This window comes from Cyanistes caeruleus, chromosome 35 (assembly GCF_971803275.1).
Source record: "Cyanistes caeruleus chromosome 35, bCyaCae1.hap1.1, whole genome shotgun sequence".
Lineage (NCBI taxonomy): Eukaryota > Metazoa > Chordata > Aves > Passeriformes > Paridae > Cyanistes > Cyanistes caeruleus.
In genome coordinates this window covers 936,739-953,146 of record NC_141736.1, presented here as the reverse complement: position 1 = coordinate 953,146, position 16,408 = coordinate 936,739, and the positions used below count along the sequence as shown (strand labels likewise).

Genomic DNA, 16,408 nt, shown 5'->3' with positions numbered 1-16,408 from the left:
ACCCCAAAAACGACCCCAGGTGTGATTTTACACCCCACAAAACCACCCCAGGTGTGACATTTCTCCCCAAAAAAAGACCCCAAGGGTTATTTTCCACCCCAAAACAAGACCCCATTTTGGGGAGGGGGCTCACGCGCAGGGCGGGGGTGGCCAGCAGCACGTGGGTGGACTGCAGCAAAAACGACCCCAGGGGTGATTTTACACCCCAAAAAAGCCCCCAAGGGTTATTTTACACCCCAAAAAAAGACCCCAGGTGTGATTTTACACCCCAAAAAAGGAACCTGAGATTATTTTACACCCCAAAAACGACCCCCAGGGATTATTTTACACCCCAAAAAAAGAACCTGGAGTCATTTTCCACCCCAAAAACGACCCCAAGGCTTATTTTACACCTAAAAAAAAGGGACTGGGGGTTATTTTACACCCCAAAAAAAGAACCTGGAGTAATTTTACACCCCAAAAACGACCCCAGGTGTGACATTTCTCCCCAAAACGACCCCCAGATGTGATTTTTCTCCCCAAAAAAAGACCCCAGGTGTGATTTTTCTCCCCACAGACGACCCCAAGGATTATTTTACACCCCAAAAACCACCCCAGGTGTGACATTTCTCCCCACAAGGACCCCCGGGTGTGTGTGTGTGAGTGATTTTGGGGAGGGGGCTCACGCGCAGGGCGGGGGTGGCCAGCAGCACGTGGGTGGACTGCAGCACGTCGGCGGCGTGCAGGCTGTTGTGGTACGCCACGGCCGCGGCCGGGCGGTAACGCCGCTCCAGGGCGGCCGCCAGCGCCAGCAGGCAGCGCTCGGGGATGCGGAACACGCGGAGCAGGTCACGCTCCTGGGGGTGGGGAGGGGGATCAGGGGGGTTGGGACCACCAGAACAGCCCCAAAATACACCCAAACCATCCCAAAATAACCCCAAACAGCCCCAGAACAGCCCCAAAATACACCCAAACCATCCCAAAATAACCCCAGAACAGCCCCAAAATACACCCAAACCACCCCAAAACACCCCAAAATACACCCAAACCATCCCAAAATAACCCCAAAACATCCCAAAACAACCCAAAACAGCCCCAGAACCACACCAAAACACCCCCAAACCATCCCAAAACACCCCAAACAGCCCCAAAACCACACCAAAACACCCCCAAACCATCCCAAAACACCCCAAAACAGCCCAAAACACCCCAAAAGACACCCAAATACCCCCAAAAACACCCCAAAACACCCCCAGAACCCCCCAAAACAACCCCAAACACCCCCAAAATACACCCAAACCACCCCAGAACACCCCAAAACCACCCCAAAACACCCCCAAACAGCCCCAAAATACACCCAAACAGCCCCAAAACCACCCCAAAACACCCCAAAACAACCCAAAACACCCCAAACAGCCCCAAAACACCCCCAAACAGCCCCAAAATACACCCAAACACCCCCAAAACAACCCAAAATACACCCAAACACCCCAAAACAGCCCCAAACCAGCCCCAAAGCCCCCCCAGAGCAGCCCCCCCGTGCGGGCGCGGGGTGGGGAGGGGTCCCGGGGGTCCCGGGGGTCCCGGGGGTCCCGCGGGTGTCACCTGGAAGATGGTGAACATGACACAGGTGAGGGAGCGGTTGTTGGAGAACTCGGACACCCGGAAAATGTTCAGCCCCCACTTGTTGAGGCTGTCCAGCTCCTGGGGGGCGATGGGGACCCCCAAAATTCACCCCGGGACCCCCAAAATTCACCCCGGGACCCCCAAAATTCACCCTGGGACCCCCAAATTCACCCTGGGAGCCCCAAAATTCACCCTGGGACCCCCAAATTCACCCTGGGAGCCCCAAAATTACCCCTGGGACCCCCAAAATTACCCCCAAACTGACCCCAGGAACCCCAAAATTCACCCTGGGAGCCCCAAAATTCACCCCAGGAGCCCCAAATTCACCCTGGGACCCCCAAAATTCACCCTGGGACCCCCAAAATTACCCCCAAACTACCCCAGGATCCCCAAAATTCACCCTGGGACCCCCAAATTCACCCTGGGACCCCAAAATTCACCCTGGGACCCCCAAAATTCACCCTGGGACCCCCAAAATTACCCCCAAACTACCCCAGGAACCCCAAAATTCACCCTGGGACCCCCAAAATTCACCCCGGGACCCCCAAAATTCACCCTGGGAGCCCCAAAATTACCCCCAAACTGATCCTGGGAACCCCAAAGTCCCCCCAAACCCACCCCAGGACCCCCCCAAACTCCCTGAGACCCCCCCAGGACCCCCCCAAACCCCCCCCAAACCCCCCCAGAGCCCCCCAAACTCCCCCCAAACCCCCCCAGGACCCCCCCAAACTCCCTGAGACCGCCCCAAACCCCACCAGAGCCCCCAAGACCCCCCACAGAGCCCCCCAAAGTCTCCCCAAACCCCCCCAGGACCCCCTGAGACCCCCCCCAAACCCCCTGAGACCCCCCAGGACTCCCCCAAACCCCCCAAACCCCCCCAGAGCCCCCCAAGACCCCCCCAGAGCCCCCCAAACTCCCCCCAAACCCCCCCCAGGACCCCCCCAAACCCCCTGAGACCCCCCCAGGACCCCCCCAATCCCCCCAAACCCCCCCAGAGCCCCCCAAGACCCCCCCAGAGCCCCCCAAACTCCCCCCAAACCCCCCCAGGACCCCCTGAGACCCCCCCCAAACCCCCTGAGACCCCCCAGGACTCCCCCAAACCCCCTCAAACTCCCCCCAACCCCCCCCCAGGACCCCCCCAAACCCCCTGAGACCCCCCCAGGACCCCCCCAAACCCCCCCAGGACCCCCTGAGACCCCCCCCAAACCCCCTGAGACCGCCCCAAGACCCCCCCAGAGCCCCCCAAACTCCCCCAGGACCCCCTGAGACCCCCCCAGAGGCCCCCAAACTCCCCCCAAACCCACCCAGGACCCCCCCAGAGCCCCCCAAACTCCCCCCAAACCCCCCCCCAGGACCCCCCCAAACCCCCTGAGACCCCCCCAGGACCCCCCCAAACCCCCCAAACCCCCCCCAGGACCCCCCCAAACCCCCCCAGAGCCCCCCAAACTCCCTCAGAGCCCCCCAGGACCCCCCCAGAGCCCCCCAAACTCCCCCCAAACCCCCCCCAGGACCCCCCCAAACCCCCTAAGACCCCCCCCAGGACCCCCAAATCTCTCCCTGAGACCCCCTCCAAACCCCCCCAGAGCCCCCCAAACCACCCCAGGACCCCCCCCAAAACCCCTGAGACCCCCTCAAGACCCCCCAAGAGCCCCCCAAACTCCCCCCAAACCCACCCAGGACCCCCCCAAACCCCCCCAGAGCCCCCCAAACTCCCTCAGAGCCCCCCAGGACCCCCCCAGAGCCCCCCAAACTCCCCCCAAACCCACCCAGGACCCCCCCAAACCCCCTAAGACCCCCCCAGGACCCCCCCAGAGCCCCCCACCCACCTTTCCCAGCTGCTCCTCCTGGTCGGTCTCCACCCCGAATCGGGGTACGGGGGGGGGGTCGCAGCCGGGGGGCAGCGGCTTCACCCCCCCCCCAGGGCCGGGGGGCGCCCGGCGCCGCTTCTCCCGCTCGGGGGGGCCGGGGCTGGGGATCTCCACCTCGGGCTGCTTGTCTGGGGGGGCACAGCACGGCCGGGGGGCTCGGGGGGGCTTTGGGGGGGTCCTGGGGCAGTTTGGGGGGGTCCTGGGGCAGTTTGGGGGGGCTTTGGGGGGTCCTGGGGCAGTTTGGGGGGGATCAGAGGGGCTTTGGGGGGGCTTTGGGGGGGCTTTGGGGGGCTCGGGGGGGCCGGGGCTGGGGATCTCCACCTCGGGCTGCTTGTCTGGGGGGGCACAGCACGGCCGGGGGGCTCGGGGGGGCTTTGGGGGGGCTTTGGGGGGGTCCTGGGGCAGTTTGGGGGGGATCAGAGGGGGTTTGGGGGGGTTTTGGGGGGGCTCGGGGGGGTCGGGGCTGGGGATCTCCACCTCGGGCTGCTTGTCTGGGGGGGCACAGCACGGCCGGGGGGCTCGGGGGGGGCTTTGGGGGGGTCCTGGGGCAGTTTGGGGGGGTCCTGGGGCAGTTTGGGGGGGTCCTGGGGCAGTTTGGGGGGGCTTTGGGGGGGTTTTGGGGGGGCTCGGGGGGGTCGGGGCTGGGGATCTCCACCTCGGGCTGCTTGTCTGGGGGGGCACAGCACGGCCGGGGGGCTCGGGGGGGGCTTTGGGGGGGTCCTGGGGCAGTTTGGGGGGGTCCTGGGGCAGTTTGGGGGGGTCCTGGGGCAGTTTGGGGGGGATCAGAGGGGTCCTGGGGCAGTTTGGGGGGGCTTTGGGGGGTCCTGGGGCAGTTTGGGGGGGATCAGAGGGGGTTTGGGGGGGTCCTGGGGCAGTTTGGGGGGGATCAGAGGGGTCCTGGGGCAGTTTGGGGGGGTCCTGGGGCAGTTTGGGGGGGATCAGAGGGGGTTTGGGGGGGTTTTGGGGGGGCTCGGGGGGGCCGGGGCTGGGGATCTCCACCTCGGGCTGCTTGTCTGGGGGGGCACAGCACGGCCGGGGGGCTCGGGGGGGCTCGGGGGGACTTTGGGGAGGCTTTGGGGGGGGTCCTGGGGCACTTTGGGGGGGTTTTGGGGGGGTCCTGGGGCAGTTTGGGGGGGCTTTGGGGGGGTCCTGGGGCAGTTTGGGGGGGATCAGAGGGGCTTTGGGGGGTCTTTGGGGGGGCTCACAGGGGGTTTGGGGGGGTCCTGGGGCAGTTTGGGGGGGCTTTGGGGGGTCCTGGGGCAGTTTGGGGGGGATCAGAGGGGGTTTGGGGGGGCTTTGGGGGGGCTTTGGGGGGGCTCGGGGGGGTCGGGGCTGGGGATCTCCACCTCGGGCTGCTTGTCTGGGGGGGCACAGCACGGCCGGGGGGCTCGGGGGGGGTTTGGGGGGGTCCTGGGGCAGTTTGGGGGGGTCCTGGGGCAGTTTGGGGGGGCTTTGGGGGGTCCTGGGGCAGTTTGGGGGGGATCAGAGGGGGTTTGGGGGGGTCCTGGGGCAGTTTGGGGGGGATCAGAGGGGTCCTGGGGCAGTTTGGGGGGGATCAGAGGGGGGTTGGGGGGGTTTTGGGGGGGCTCGGGGGGGGCTGGGGCTGGGGATCTCCACCTCGGGCTGCTTGTCTGGGGGGGCACAGCACGGCCGGGGGGCTCGGGGGGGGCTTTGGGGGGTCCTGGGGCAGTTTGAGGGGGCTTTGGGGGGGTCCTGGGGCAGTTTGGGGGGGTCCTGGGGCAGTTTGGGGGGGCTTTGGGGGGGTCCTGGGGCAGTTTGGGGGCAGTTTGGGGGGGCTTTGGGGGGCTCGGGGGGGCCGGGGCTGGGGATCTCCACCTCGGGCTGCTTGTCTGGGGGGGCACAGCACGGCCGGGGGGCTCGGGGGGGGCTTTGGGGGGGTCCTGGGGCAGTTTGGGGGGGTCCTGGGGCAGTTTCGGGGGGTCCTGGGGCAGTTTGGGGGGGCTTTGGGGGGGTCCTGGGGCAGTTTGGGGGGGTCCTGGGGCAGTTTGGGGGGGATCAGAGGGGGTTTGGGGGGGCTTTGGGGGGGCTTTGGGGGGGCTTTGGGGGATTTGGGGGGGATCAGAGGGGGCTTTGGGGGCTTTGGGGGGGTCCTGGGGCAGTTTGGGGTGGGATCAGAGGGGCTTTGGAGGGGCTTTGGGGGGATCCTGGGGCAGTTTGGGGGGATCCTGGGGCAGTTTGGGGGGGCTTTGGGGGGGTCCTGGGGCAGTTTGGGGGGGATCAGAGGGGGTTTGGGGGGGTTTTGGGGGGGCTTTGGGGGGGCTTTGGGGGATTTGGGGGGGATCAGAGGGGCTTTGGGGGGGCTTTGGGGGGATCCTGGGGCAGTTTGGGGGGGATCAGAGGGGTCCTGGGGCAGTTTGGGGGGGATCAGAGGGGGTTTGGGGGCAGTTTGGGGGGGCTCACAAGGGGTTTGGGGGGGTCCTGGGGCAGTTTGGGGGGGTCCTGGGGCAGTTTGGGGGGGATCAGAGGGGTCCTGGGGCAGTTTGGGGGGGCTTTGGGGGGGCTTTGGGGGGCTCGGGGGGGCCGGGGCTGGGGATCTCCACCTCGGGCTGCTTGTCTGGGGGGGCACAGCACGGCCGGGGGGCTCGGGGGGGCTTTGGGGGGGATTGGGGGGGTCCTGGGGCAGTTTGGGGGGGTCCTGGGGCAGTTTGGGGGGGCTCGGGGGGGCTTTGGGGGGGCTTTGGGGGGGTCCTGGGGCAGTTTGGGGGGGATCAGAGGGGGTTTGGGGGGGATCAGAGGGGGTTTGGGGGGGCTTTGGGGGGGGCCTGGGGCAGTTTGGGGGGGCTTTGGGGGGGCCCTGGGGCAGTTTGGGGGCAGTTTGGGGGGGTCCTGGGGCAGTTTGGGGGGGCTTTGGGGGGGTCCTGGGGCACTTTGGGGGGGTCCTGGGGCACTTTGGGGGGGCTTTGGGGGGGTCCTGGGGCAGTTTGGGGGGGATCAGAGGGGCTTTGGGGGGGCTTTGGGGGGGATCACAGGGGTCCCTATGGGGCTCCCAGGGGTCTCTGGGGGTCTCTGGGGGTCTCTGGGTTCCTGAGGTGCCATGGAGGGTTCCCGGGGGTCCCGGGGTGATTTGGGGCGGGGGTCTCAGGGTGTTTTTGGGGTGTTTTGGGTGGGGGTCTCAGGTGTTTTGGGTGGGGGTCTCAGGGTGTTTTTGGGGTGTTTTGGGTGGGGGTCTCACCCAGGAAGGTGCTGGCGATGTACTCCGACACCTGGTTCCCGGGGGTCTCTGGGGGTTCCCGGGGGTCCCGGGGGGGTCTCTGGGGGTCCCAGGGGGGTCTCAGGGGTCTCAGGTGTTTTGGGTGGGGGTCTCGGGTGTTTTGGGTGGGGGTCTCACCCAGGAAGGTGCTGGCGATGTACTCCGACACCTGGTTCCCGGGGGTCTCTGGGTTTTTGGGGTTTTTGGGGCGGGGGTCTCAGGGTGTTTTGGGTGGGGGTCTCAGGGTGTTTTGGGTGGGGGTCTCAGGGTGTTTTGGGTGGGGGTCTCGGGTGTTTTGGGTGGGGGTCTCGGGTGTTTTGGGTGGGGGTCTCACCCAGGAAGGTGCTGGCAATGTACTCCGACACCTGGTTCCCGGGGGTCTCTGGGGGTTCCCGGGGGTCTCTGGGGGTCTCTGGGGGTTCCCGGGGGTCCCGGGGGGGTCTCTGGGGGTCCCGGGGGGGTCTCTGGGGGTCCCAGGGGGGTCTCAGGGGTCTCAGGGTGTTTTGGGTGGGGGTCTCGGGTGTTTTGGGTGGGGGTCTCGGGTGTTTTGGGTGGGGGTCTCACCCAGGAAGGTGCTGGCGATGTACTCCGACACCTGGTTCCCGGGGGTCTCTGGGTTTTTGGGGTTTTTGGGGCGGGGGTCTCAGGGTGTTTTGGGTGGGGGTCTCGGGTGTTTTGGGTGGGGGTCTCAGGTGTTTTGGGTGGGGGTCTCGGGTGTTTTGGGTGGGGGTCTCACCCAGGAAGGTGCTGGCGATGTACTCCGACACCTGGTTCCCGGGGGTCTCTGGGGGTTCCCGGGGGTCTCTGGGGGTCTCTGGGGGTCTCTGGGGGTTCTCAGGGGTCCCGGGGTGTTTTGGGTGGGGGTCTCAGGTGTTTTTGGGGTGTTTTGGGTGGGGGTCTCACCCAGGAAGGTGCTGGCGATGTACTCCGACACCTGGTTCCCGGAGCGGCTCATCTCCGACAGGTGCGTCAGCTCCCGGTTCAGCATCCGCTTGAACTGGGGACCCCGAGGGGGGTCAGAGACCCCCGGGACCCCCCCCAAATCCCCCCGGGATCCCCCAAATCCCCCCGGGACCCCCCCAAATCCCCCCGGGATCCCCCAAATCCCCCCCGGGAACCCCCGGGATCCCCCAAATCCCCCCCGGGACCCCCCCCAAATCCCCCCGGGATCCCCAAATCCCCCCCGGGACCCCCCAAACCCCCCCAGGACCCCCCCAAATCCCCCCCGGGAACCCCCAAACCCCCCCAGGACCCCCCCAAATCCCCCCCGGGAACCCCCCCGGGATCCCCCCCAAATCCCCCCGGGACCCCCCCGGGACCCCCCAAATCCCCCCCGGGATCCCCCCCAAATCCCCCCGGGACCCCCCCCAAATCCCCCCGACCACAGGAGCCACCCCCAGAGCGATCAGAGCCTGGCCAGAGCCCAGGGGAGGCACTGGGGGGGACTGGGATGGACTGGGATGAACTGGGATGGACTGGGATGGACTGGGATGGACTGGGATGGACTGGGATGGACTGGGATGGACTGGGAATGAGACTGGGATGGACTGGGATGAACTGGGATGGACTGGGATGGACTGGGATGGACTGGGATGAACTGGGATGGACTGGGATGGACTGGGATGGACTGGGATGGACTGGGAATGAGACTGGGATGGACTGGGATGGAGTGGGATGGAGTGGAAATGAGACTGGGATGGACTGGGATGGACTGGGATGGACTGGGATGGACTGGGATGAACTGGGATGAACTGGGAATGAGACTGGGATGGACTGGGATGGACTGGGATGGACTGGGATGGACTGGGATGAACTGGGATGAACTGGGAATGAGACTGGGATGGACTGGGATGGACTGGGATGGACTGGGATGGACTGGGATGAACTGGGAAGGACTGGGATGAACTGGGAGGGACTGGGATGGACTGGGATGGACTGGGATGGACTGGGAATGAGACTGGGATGGACTGGGATGGACTGGGATGGACTGGGATGGACTGGGATGAACTGGGATGAACTGGGACGAACTGGGACGAACTGGGACGGACTGGGATGAACTGGGATGGACTGGGATGGACTGGGATGAACTGGGATGAACTGGGACGAACTGGGACGAACTGGGATGAACTGGGACGGACTGGGATGAACTGGGATGGACTGGGATGAACTGGGATGAACTGGGATGGACTGGGACGGACTGGGAATGAGACTGGGATGAACTGGGAAGGACTGGGATGAACTGGGATGGACTGGGATGGACTGGGATGAACTGGGGGGGACTGGGATGGACTGGGATGGACTGGGATGGACTGGGATGGACTGGAATGGACTGGAAATGAGACTGGGATGAACTGGGATGGACTGGGATGGACTGGGATGAACTGGTCCATGATGGTCGCCCCCCACTCCCTCCTCAGAGCCCCCCAGAGCCCCCCGGGTCCCCGCGGCACTGGTGGCACTGGTGGCACTGGTGTGGCACTGGTGTGGCACTGGTCGGGGGGGGGAGGGGCACCCCCCCCCCCATTTACCCCCTCCCCAATTTGGGGGGGGGGCGGGGCATCATCCCCTCCATCCCCCCCCCCCCCCCCCCGCATCCCTCCCAGCCAATCAGGAGCCGCCGTCCCGTCTCCATGGCAACCGCCGCTACCATGGCAACCGCCGGGGGGGGGGGTGGGGGGGGAGAGGTTTAACCCCTCCCATGCCGGGCGGGGGGGGGGGCGCACTGACCCCTTCCAGAGACCCCTCCCCAAATCCCCGCCCCCCCCCCCCTTTCAGGATTTCCCGCGCTTTCCTCACCTCCCCCCCCCACCCCAAATTAAGGGGAGGGGGCGAGGAAAAGCCCCCCCCACCCCCCAAAAAAAAACCCCAAAACTTCCAAATATTGGGGGGGGGGGGCGCACTGACCCTTTCCAGAGACCCCTCCCCAAATCCCCGCCCCTTCCTCAGGATTTCCCGCGCTTTCCGCATTCCCAAAATTAAGGGGAGGGGGCGACGAAAAGCCCCCCCCACCCCCCCAAAAAACTTCCAAATAATGGGAGGGGGCGCCCTAAAAACCTCGGGGTGGGGGTGGGGGGAGGGGAGGGGGAAGGGGGGAGGGGCTGTCCCCATGACATTGAGAGGGGGGAGGGGAGGTCAGACGCGCCCCCCCACCCCCAGCCAAGCCCCCTCCCCAAATTTCCTTACCTGGTCCCACCACCCCACCAGCCAGGGCTTGGCGCAGGTCTCGCAGAAAAAATCCACCAAGGGCATTTTCCCGCCGGGAATTTGGGGAGGGGGCTTCTTGTCGGTGTGGTTTTGTTTGGGGTGTGGGGGGGGGGCTTTGAAGAGACCCCCCCCCAACCTTCCTCTTCCTCTCCCCCAAAAACCTCCCCCCCCCTCTATTTAGACCCCACCCCACCCCCGACGCCCCCTAACCCCGTTCAGGGTGGGCATGGATGGGTCTGGGGGCTTCTTTTGGGGGGGGGGGGGGTAAGCGGGGACCCCCCCCCCGCTTTGGGTGGGCAACGCCAGCCCTCCCCCCCCCCCCCCCCCGCGTTGAGGCCGCACGGGGGGGGTCGCTCACATCGCCCCCTCCCCCCCTTTTTTTTGGGGGTTGGGGGGGGGGGGCTTTTCTTCCTCTTCCTCAGATGGGGGGGGGGTCCTGAGCCCCCTCCTCTATCGGGGGTCCTGAGCCTCTCTCGGGGGTCCTGAGCCCCTCTCGGGGGTCCTGAGCTCCTCCTGGGGGTCCTGAGCCCCCTCCCCTATTGGGGGTCCTGAGCCTCTCCTGGGGGGTCCTGAGCCCCCTCCCCTATTGGGGGTCCTGAGCTCCTCCTGGGGGTCCTGAGCCCCCTCCCCTATTGGGGGTCCTGAGCCCCCTCCTGGGGGTCCTGAGACCCCCGGGATGGTGGGGGGGGGTCAGTGGGTGCCCATGGGGGGAGGGGAGGGGGCAAAAGGACGCGGGGATGGGGAAGGGGGAGGGGGGAGGGGAGAGCCCGGGGGGGGCTTGGGGGGGTCCGGAGGGGTCTGGGGGGGTCTGGGGGGGTCCGGAGGGGTCTGGGGGGGTTTAGGGGGGATCCGGAGGGGTTTTGGGGGGGTTTGGGGGGGGGGGTCTCGGGTTGGGATGAGCGGAGGGGCAGAGGGGGGAGGGGGCTGAGGGATGCGGAGGATGCGGAATCTGGGGAGGGGGCTCGGGGGGGGGTCCCGGGGGGGTTTTTGGGGTGCCGGGGGGGGTCCCGGGGGGGTCCCGGGGGGGATTTTGGGGTCCCGGGGGGGTCCCGGGGGGGTCCCGGGGGGGTTTTTGGGGTGCCGGGGGGGTCCCGGGGGGGTCCCGGGGGGGTTTTTTGGGGTGCCGGGGGGGTCCCGGGGGGGTCCGCTCGGGGCTGCGGAGGCCGCGGAGCGCCGGGCGGGGGGAGGGGAGGATTGGGGGAGGGGGAGGGGAGGGCGCATGCGCGAGGTTTGGCCACGCCCCCCCCTCCCCGCCCCCTCCCCACGGTCACCGCTGGGGGGACACGGAGGGGACAATGGGGGGACAATGGCGGGGGGACACCCCCAGAAGGGTCAGAGACCCCCAGAATGGGTCAGGGACCCCCACAAAAGCATCAGGGACCACCGGGGCCACCAGGGCCACCAGGGCCACCAATGTCACCAATGTCACCAATGTCACCACAGCCCCCAGGGCCACCAGGGCCACCAGGGCCACCAATGTCACCAATGTCACCAATGTCACCACGGCCCCCAGGGCCACCAATGTCACCAATGTCACCAATGGCACCAATGTCACCAATGTCACCACGGCCCCCAGGGCCACCGGGGCCACCAGGGCCACCGGGGACACCAATGTCACCAATGTCACCAGTGCCACCAGTGTCACCAGTGCCACCATGGCCTCCATGGCCACCACAGCCACTGGGGCCACCAGGGCCACCTGTGTCACCAGTGCCACCAGTGTCACCAGTGCCACCAGGGCCACCAATGTCACCTGTGTCACCAATGTCACCAGGGCCACCAATGGCACCACGGCCCCCATGGCCACCAGGGCCACCAATGTCATCAATGGCACCAATGTCACCAATGTCACCAATGTCACCGGGGCCACCAGGGCCACCAATGTCACCAATGTCACCAATGTCACCAATGTCACCAATGTCACCACGGCCCCCAGGGCCACCGGGGCCACCAGGGCCACCAGGGCCACCAATGGCACCAATGGCACCAATGGCACCAATGTCACCACGGCCCCCAGGGCCACCGGGGCCACCAATGGCACCAATGGCACCAATGTCACCATGGCCACCGGGGCCACCAGGGCCACCAGGGCCACCAATGTCACCAATGTCACCAATGTCACCACGGCCCCCAGGGCCACCAATGTCACCAATGGCACCAATGTCACCAATGGCACCAATGGCACCAATGTCACCAGGGCCACCATGGCCACTGGGGCCACCAGGGCCACCGGGGACACCAATGTCACCAATGTCACCAATGTCACCAATGGCACCAATGTCACCAATGTCACCACGGCCCCCATGGCCACTGGGGCCACCAGGGCCACCAATGTCATCAATGGCACCAATGTCACCAATGTCACCAGGGCCACTGGGGCCACCAATGTCATCAATGGCACCACGGCCCCCAGGGCCACCAATGTCACCTGTGTCACCAATGTCACCAATGTCACCATGGCCACTGGGGCCACCAGGGCCACCAATGTCACCAATGTCACCAATGGCACCATGGCCACCAGGGCCACCAGGGCCACCAATGTCACCAATGTCACCAATGGCACCATGGCCACCGGGGCCACCAGGGCCACCAGGGCCAACAATGTCACCTGTGCCACCAATGTCACCACGGCCCCCAGGGCCACCGGGGCCACCAATGGCACTAATGGCACCAATGTCACCAATGTCACCAATGTCACCAGTGTCATCAATGTCACCACGGCCCCCATGGCCACCAGGGCCACCAGTGCCACCATGGCCACCAATGTCACCAATGTCACCAATGTCACCAATGTCACCAGTGTCACCAGTGCCACCATGGCCACCACAGCCACCGGGGCCACCTGTGTCACCAGTGCCACCATGGCCTCCATGGCCACCACAGCCACTGGGGCCACCAGGGCCACCAATGTCACCAGTGCCACCGGTGTCACCAGGGCCACCATGGCCACCAACGTCACCTGTGTCACCAATGTCACCATGGCCTCCATGGCCACCACAGCCACTGGGGCCACTGGGGCCACCAATGTCACCAGAGCCACCAATGCCACCATGGCCACTGGGGCCACCAGGGCCACCAATGTCACCAATATCACCAGAGCCACCAGTGCCACCAGAGCCACCAGAGCCACCAGAGCCATCATGGCCAATAATGCCACCAATGCCACCAATGCCACCAATGCCACCAATGCCACCAGTGCCACCAGTGCCACCAACACCCCGACACAGCCACTGCCAGCACCCACCGATGTCCCCCCGGCCCCGCTGGCCCGTGTCACTGTCCCCATGCCCGCCCCGGTGTCCCTGCAGGTCCTGTCTCGCTGTCCCCGATGTCCCCAGGGATGTCCCCAGTGTCCTCAGTGTCGCATGATATCCCCCTGATGTCCCCAATGTCCCCAGTGATTTCCTCAGTGTCCCCGGTGATGTCCCCAATGTCCCCAGTGATGTCCCCAGTGTCCCCAGAGGTGTCCCCAGTGTCCCCAGTGTCCCCAGGGATGTCCCCAGTGTCCCCCTGATGTCCCCAATGTCCCCAGTGATTTCCTCAGTGTCCCCGGTGATGTCCTCAGTGATGTCCCCACTGTCCCCAATGATGTCCCCAATGTCCCCAGTGATGTCCCCAATGTCCCCAATGATGTCCCCAGGTGTCCCCAGGTGTCCCCAGTGTCCCCACCTTGTCGGAGGCCATCCCGCTGACCGCCTGGTGCGTCTGCAGCGTCTCCAGTGATGTCCCCACTGTCCCCAATGTCCCCAGAGGTGTCCCCAATGATGTCCCCAGGTGTCCCCAGGTGTCCCCAGGTGTCCCCAGGTGTCCCCAGTGTCCCCAGAGGTGTCCCCAATGATGTCCCCAGGTGTCCCCAGGTGTCCCCAGTGTCCCCAGTGTCCCCACCTTGTCAGAGGCCATCCCGCTGACCGCCCGGTGCGTCTGCAGCGTCTCCAGTGATGTCCCCAGTGATGTCCCCACTGTCCCCAATGTCCCCAATGATGTCCCCAGTGCCCCCAGAGGTGTCCCCAATGATGTCCCCAATGTCCCCAGTGTCCCCACCTTGTCAGAGGCCATCCCGCTGACCGCCCGGTGCGTCTGCAGCGTCTCCAGCTGCTCCAGGCACCAGTCCAGCTCCTCCAGGGTGTCCCGGGCCAGCTGCTGGGACGTGTCCTCTGGGGACAGGGACAGCGACCCATGGGACCCCCCCGGACCCCCCCGGACACCCCCGGACCCCCCCAAACCCCCCAGACCCCCCAAACCCCCAAAACCCCCCCAAACCCCCCAGACCCCCCCAAACCCCGTGCCTCAGTTTCCCCAGTGGGACCATTCTGATCCACCTCCAGACCCCCCCAGACCCCCCCAGACCCCCCCAAAGACCCCCCCAAAACCCCCACAAAACCCCCCCAGACCCCCCCAGATCCCCTCACACCCCCCCCCGACCCTGTGCCTCAGTTTCCCCAGTGGGACCATTCTGACACCCCCAACCCCCCCCAGCCCCCCCCAAGACCCTCAAAGACCCCCAAAGACCCCCCAGGACCCCCCAAGACCCCCCAAACCCCCCCAAACCCCACCAGACCCTGTGCCTCAGTTTCCCCAGTGGGACCATTCTGACACCCCCAGCCCCCCCAGACACCCCCAGCCCCCTCCCAAGACCCTCAAAGACCCCCCAAGACCCCCCGAAGACCCTCAAAGACCCCCAAAGACCCCCAAAGACCCCCCAGGACCCCCCCAAGGCCCCCAAAGACCCCCCAGGACCCCCCCAAAGACCCCCCCAAACCCCCCCAGACACCCCCAGCCCCCCCCAAGACCCTCAAAGACCCCCAAAGACCCCCCAGGACCCCCCCAAGACCCCCAAAGACCCCCCAAGACCCCCCCAAAGACCCCCCACCCCTCACCTGAGAGCGTGGCCTTGCAGAGGGGGGGCTGAGAACCGAGGGGCGACCTCCTGGGGGGGGGGCGGGGGGCGGAGTCAGAGCCCCAATTTGGGGAGGGGGGGATTTGGGGGAGGGGGTCTCAAAGGTCAAAGGTCAAAGGTGAAAGGTGACGCACCTGTCCCCCGGGGGGGTCGTGACTTTGGTCAGGAGGGAAAAGTTGTTGCGGACGCTGCGGAGACTGGCCAGGACCTGGGGAGGGGGCTCGGGGGGTCGGGGGAGGGGGGAGAGACCCCCCCTGAGACCCCCTGGGACCCCGCGGGACCCCCTGAGACCCCCCTGAGACCCCCCGGGACCCCCCGGGACCCCCTGAGACCCCTCTGAGACCCCCCCGAGACCCCCTGAGACCCCCGGGACCCCCCTGAGACCCCCGGGACCCCCCTGAGACCCCCTGAGACTCCCGGGACCCCCTCAGGGACCCTCTGAGACCCCCCTGAGACCCCCTGAGACCCCCCTGAGATCACCCGAGACCCCCCTGAGACCCCCTGAGACCCCCGGGACCCCCCTGAGACCCCCCTGAGACCCCCCGAGACCCCCCCTGAGACCCCCCAAGACCCCCTGAGACCCCCTGACACCCCCCTGAGACCCCCCGAGACCCCCCGAGACCCCCTGAGACCCCCCCTGAGACCCCCCGAGACCCCCCGGGACCCCCCGGGACCCCCCACCCTACCTGAGCGAAGGGGGTGACGATCAAATCCTCGGCGTGGCTGCAAGAGGAATTTGGGGAGGGGGTGTTTATTGGGGGGGGGGGTCCCTGGGTCCAGGGTGATTTGGGGGGGGGTCCCAGGGTAATTTGGGGAGCTCCGGGGGGGTCCCAGGGTAATTTGGGGGGGGGTCCCAGGGTAATTTGGGGGGTCCCGGGGGGGTCCCAGGGTAATTTGGGGGGGGGTCCCAGGGTAATTTGGGGGATCCCGGGGGGGTCCCAGGATAATTTGGGGGATCCCGGGGGGGTCCCAGGATAATTTGGGGAGCTCCGGGGGGGTCCCAGGGTAATTTGGGGGGTCCCGGGGGGGTCCCAAGGTAATTTGGGGGTCCCGGGGGGGTCCCAGGGTAATTTGGGGAGTCCCGGGGGGGTCCCAGGGTAATTTGGGGGGGGGTCCCAGGGTAATTTGGGGGGTCCCGGGGGGGTCCCAGGGTAATTTGGGGAGGGGTCCTCACGTCTCGCTGGTGAGGGAGGAGCTGCGGGAGATGCTCCTGGGGGGGGTCCCGGGGGTTTTTGGGGTGGGGGGTCCCAGGGTAATTTGGGGAGCTCCGGGGGGGTCCCAGGGTAATTTGGGGAGCTCCGGGGGGGTCCCAGGGTAATTTGGGGAGGGGTCCTCACGTCTCGCTGGTGAGGGAGGAGCTGCGGGAGATGCTCCTGGGGGGGGGTCCCGGGGGTTTTTGGGGTGGGGGTTTTTGGGGTGGGGGTTTTTGGGGTGGGGGGTCCCAGGGTAATTTGGGGGGGGGTCCCAGGATAATTTTGGGGGGGGTCCCAGGGTAATTTGGGGGGGGGTCCTCACGTCTCGCTGGTGAGGGAGGAGCTGCGGGAGATGCTCCTGGGGGGGGTCCCGGGGGTTTTTGGGGTGGGGGTTTTTGGGGTGGGGGGTCCCAGGGTAATTTGGGGGGTG

At 66.6% G+C, this 16,408-nt stretch overlaps 1 protein-coding gene across 1 annotated transcript in view; it reads right to left on the bottom strand.

The window, feature by feature from the left end:
- PDE4A (phosphodiesterase 4A) overlaps positions 1-16,408 on the bottom strand; it is a 41,763-nt gene that overhangs the window by 12,395 nt on the left and 12,960 nt on the right. The window contains exons 5-12 of the mRNA XM_086871270.1: positions 15,472-15,508; positions 14,920-14,993; positions 14,766-14,815; positions 13,930-14,042; positions 7,588-7,681; positions 3,432-3,601; positions 1,585-1,683; positions 666-836 (exon numbers count right to left, since the gene is read on the bottom strand). Of these exons, the coding sequence (XP_086727396.1) occupies positions 666-836; positions 1,585-1,683; positions 3,432-3,601; positions 7,588-7,681; positions 13,930-14,042; positions 14,766-14,815; positions 14,920-14,993; positions 15,472-15,508 (808 nt within the window). The remainder of the gene's footprint in view (positions 1-665; positions 837-1,584; positions 1,684-3,431; positions 3,602-7,587; positions 7,682-13,929; positions 14,043-14,765; positions 14,816-14,919; positions 14,994-15,471; positions 15,509-16,408) is intronic.